The 4,677-nt window shown below is 40.4% G+C and overlaps 1 protein-coding gene across 1 annotated transcript in view; it reads right to left on the reverse strand.

Moving 5' to 3' along the window:
* The window catches only part of LOC104955909 (hyaluronidase PH-20), a 7,035-nt gene extending 2,565 nt beyond the window's left edge, over nt 1-4,470 (reverse strand). The window contains exons 1-4 of the mRNA XM_010783305.1: nt 4,217-4,470; nt 2,644-3,375; nt 1,665-1,831; nt 597-765 (exon numbers count right to left, since the gene is read on the reverse strand). Coding sequence (XP_010781607.1) covers nt 597-765; nt 1,665-1,831; nt 2,644-3,363 — 1,056 coding nt within the window. The 5' untranslated portion in view covers nt 3,364-3,375; nt 4,217-4,470. The remainder of the gene's footprint in view (nt 1-596; nt 766-1,664; nt 1,832-2,643; nt 3,376-4,216) is intronic.
* Nucleotides 4,471-4,677: the final 207 nt, after the last annotated feature.

Genomic DNA, 4,677 nt, shown 5'->3' on the forward strand with positions numbered 1-4,677 from the left:
TGTCAAAGCACTTCAGATATTCATTGCTATCGGGATGTTAAGAGCATTCCATGGAATATAACAAAAAGTGTATCTCGAGCCGGTTTCTCAAACTTACCTACCCCACCTTTAAGTAAAAGTACCATTACATTAATGTTCAAATACAGCAACACATTTAAAAGTAAAAATATGGAAAAGTACTTATTCTGCAGAAAAATGAATTCCCAATTATTATTTATATCCCATTATGTGGTTGTTAACATTGTTGCATCACATACGTTTTTACTTTTGTAGACACATTTCTGATGCAAATTATTCACATTTATGACCTTCTTTCTTAACTTTGTGTAATACAGTATATAGTCGATTGACCTTTTTTCTACCTGGACGTGTACTTCATTGAATTGTAATAATTTGTATTTTAAATACTATGTAAATGCCTTTTATGGAAAAGGTTTCTATCTTCACTTTGATGTAACATTGTACATTTCACCTTTGTGGGCCGAATAAAGGATTTCTGATAATCACTTCAAAATTCAGTACAGTATTTGAGTTACTGAGTTGCCTTTTCACACTCTACAATGTGTTTTATTCATTTCCACAGTGGGTGTCCTGACCTGGAACTGAGTCTTGGCTCTCTCTGTGGCCTGCTGCAGATTGAGGGAGTGCTCAGTCTGCAGGAGGTGTGCCACAGAAAGAGTCTGGTAGATTCTCTTAGCGCCCCAGTTCCTGTCCCACAGGGGGCGCCATTCCTCCCAGTCGATCACAGCCAGGCCTCGGCTGGTCCTGGAAGTAATGGAGAGGAGAAGTATAAGTTAAAGGTCTCCTATTATGCTATTTTTAGGCACGTATTATAGGTCTCAGATATATGAAAATAATGTCTTGCTCAAAGCACAAAACAGATCACCCATTTTAGCCATGCCTCATACCCCTCTATTTCAGCCCTGTTAGAGAAATGCTTATTCTGGGTCTAAAGCTTTAAAGGTCACCTATTATGATAAATCCACTTTTCCATGTCTCTTCTACATCAACATGTGTCCCCTCTTCTTCTTCATGTCTCTTCTACATCAACATGTGTCCCCTCTTCTTCATGTCTCTTCCACATCACCATGTGTCCCCTCTGTGGAAAGAGATTCTGAAAGTTTCAGGAACAAAGATTCTCTCTCTTTTTGTCCTGATCCATTTCTATGAAAACCTGTCTGAAAATGAGCTGATCAGATTTTGGCCACTTTATGATGTCATAACAATGTTTTGGCTTGTGTAACCATTAGCCAATCACCAACCAAGGTAATCAGCACTTTGAAAACAGTGCTGAAAGAGAGGGGATTATGGGTAATGCTGCAATGATCTGTTTGGTGTTTCGAGCCAAACACTTCAGAGACAGGTTTTGTATACATCTGAGACCTGCAATATATTGAGGAAAAACAGTATAATAGGGGATCTTTAATGTGGGTGTAAAGCCAGCCCGTATTTCCGATATTACGTCATATCGAGGATCAGCTCCGTTGTACCCCCGTATTTAGGGATTTGGGTACGGAGGAAAAGAGAGAGGGTTTTGCACTTTGTGTGTTCCCTGACGCACCGGGGACACATATGTATGTATAAAAGACATACAAAAGTGCTTTTGGCATGAGAGCACACGTGTCATTAATAAAGGGCACATTTTTTCATGGAGAAATGCTCACTTGGATGTGATGTAGTAGTTGATGTCGGCTCTGGCCTTGTTCAAACTGGCCCTCATGTCCCCTCTCTGTGGGATGCCACCGTTCAGCTGTTTCCTGCTGGTCAGGTCTACATGTGGGTAAAGACCCAGCCGGTCAGTGTAGAACAGAGACAGGAACTGACCTGGGACCTGCAGCAGGAACAAGACAAAGTGATGCAAACATTTTATATTTCTTCTATTATTATATTGTATTGTTACTGTCTTGTATTGTATCTGGTTATATTTGGGTCTTTACCCAATGTTCTGATTACTCAATGCAGGCAAATTATCACATATTGCCTGTTATGTTTAAACATTACATTTCAACAAACTTGTGATAAAAGAACAATTATAAAACGGACATGTCAAATCAAGCAATCTGATTGGTTCTTAGTCGTGATATAATGAGCGTATATCACGGGTAGAATTGTACTTTTCACAACAAGTCAGTATCCCTCCGCGTCTGAGTCGGGCCGAACCACGCCCCTTAGCTGTGATATAATGAGCATATACCACGGCCTGTCGTGAGCTATTGCTTAAATATATCATATTAGTTATCAAATTGTTTCATTGTCATATCTTTTAGATAAAAACATTTTTCCTTTAACAAACAAATTGTTCTGTACTTTGTTTAATGTGCTGAAAGTGCCATGTCTGCAAAAAAAGACATCAAGAACAGATGTGTGATTTCCAGTAATAAAAGGCCTCTATAAATCAACCTGTAATGCATTTAACTTGTAAAACATGTTGAAACAAGAAACAATCTATTATTGTTCCAGACATGTACAAACATGCAACAACTCGCTGATAGCCGTTCGAATGACAAAACACATCACCATATATGTCCTCCCATAATAGCTTCATAAATTAGTTTGTGATTTGGTTACAGCATGTGTTTTCCCACCCTGGATTTGAATGTAATAGTTAACTAAATGAGATACGATTCAAATATGTCCTCCTACCTTAGCAGGTGTTGCCACTCCTTTAAAGGGCGAGGTGTCCAGTGAGATGTTGTACCTCTTACACACCCGATCAGGAATGTTCCAACTCACAATGAAAGGCTGGTGCAGGAACATCGGGAGTGTGGTGTGGAGGAGGGGGGGAGGCAGAAGTGGTTTGGTCCGACGAGAGGATGCTGCTTCTGGGGGAGATGTGAGGATTTTGGGTGAAGTTTTGGCAAAAGGAGGCGGTGATGTTTGAGTGGTGAAGAAGGATGCGGAGAGAAATGATGTTGAACCAGTAGAGAGATGTTGGGTAGAAGAACTTTGAGGTAGAGGGGAAGATGGGGAACTTGCTGGATGTTCAGCCGCGTGATCAGGTAGTTTGTCAGAAGACACAGGAGTCGCTTTGGACGAATTGCATTGTGGGTTTTCGTGCAGAGGGGCTTTTTTAGCAAGCAAGTCATCTGAGGAAATTATGCTTTTTCTGGGGGAAGTTTGGTCAAAGAGGTGGATAGATGTCGGGCTGATGGTGGAGGGGATCGCAGGAGTGGGGAGGGCGTTAGAAATGGTTGATATGCTGGTGTTGCCAACAGGAAGGGTGGAGGCTGTTACAGATAATGATAGAGCAGGCCAGGCGGAGAGGGTGAGAGCAGGGAGGAAGGAGATGGGCAGAGGGGGGAATATTGATGGGGTGAGAGAGAGAAGCAGCATCACACAGCGTCTGCTCCTCTGTGTGACCATCCTTCACCCTGGCTGAGCAAAAGAAGAGTAAAGACAGAAACAATCAAACATCATGTCACAGTCGAATGTGATAATACATGGACATATTGGGAGAAAATGTTTACGGAACAAGTAAAAAAACATTTTTGTCAGGACAACTGTGTTCATTGTTGTAATACTCATGTCAACCACAAGAGGCTGAAATGCACCACTAACCATGCAATAAATGGGACTAACAACATTAAAGACACGTAAAGTATTTTGTTGGATAAGTAAGTATGTATCTTTCAAGAGAAACAATGATTAATTTCAATACAAATAATAAAAAAATGTTTTTCACAGTAATACCTTACAAAAATAAACAACAAATATAAACAGGCTACAATATTTTGGCCATTATTTACAGATACAACTTTTTTTTATGGAACCTAAAAAGACTGCTGAAAAAAACATTGTTTTGCTTGTCCTAAAAACAAGACAGAAAACACTTTAAATCAGACTTTGATTGCCATCATTTTTCTTTCTCACTTGCCTCTCAAGGCCTCTGGTAATGTTGCTATAATGAAACTATAATCAGGCAAGCAAAACAATACTCAGACCTGGAACAAGTTAATGGCCACCATCTGTTCTTTTTAGTTTCTTCTATCTATGGGCTAGTATACTGTCTTACCTTACATATTTATTATATAATATACTGTACCTTTCTCCGTATTCTGTTCGGCTCTCAACTCAGGCCTAAAATCTGACAGAAATCTGAGTTTCCTCCCAAGAACAACGAAGCTTAATTCTTGATGTAAACTGATCTTTCGAAATCCACCTCGACAATCATGAACCACAACTCAAAACCAACTTTCAGATTAAAAAGACACAATACCTGGACATGCCTTCAGTGGATCCGTTTCATCATAGGAAGTGTTGAATGGAACAATGTGTCCTCACTAAAGATGGCACTGTCTGATATAGTGAGGGGGAGCAGAGGCTAGAGCCGGGTACAGCGATCGCCCTTCACTCTCCGTTGTTTGTATCAGAAAGACGTCTCGTTTCGATCGCACGGTGCCAAGTTTATCTTGGAGCAGAGAGGAAGAAACACCTGGGTGTGAGGTCACGGTGCTTTCACTGTCCTCATAGTGAGGGGAAATGTACAGGGCATCAGAATGGAGCCACGTTGTTATTGAGCTGGTGTTGACATCGGTGTTTGTCACTTGAAATGAATAATTAAAACAATGGCGGCTGTGAAAGCAAATGGGATTACTCGATAAACTTGCTCAATGTTTCACAACTACATAAAGAGTTCATGTCTCCTTTTTTTGGTTACACATCATTTAATTTTGTGAG

The sequence above is a fragment of the Notothenia coriiceps genome, unplaced genomic scaffold, assembly GCF_000735185.1.
Source record: "Notothenia coriiceps isolate Sejong01 unplaced genomic scaffold, NC01 NC01_scaffold00025021, whole genome shotgun sequence".
In the NCBI taxonomy this organism is placed as follows: Eukaryota; Metazoa; Chordata; class Actinopteri; order Perciformes; family Nototheniidae; genus Notothenia; species Notothenia coriiceps.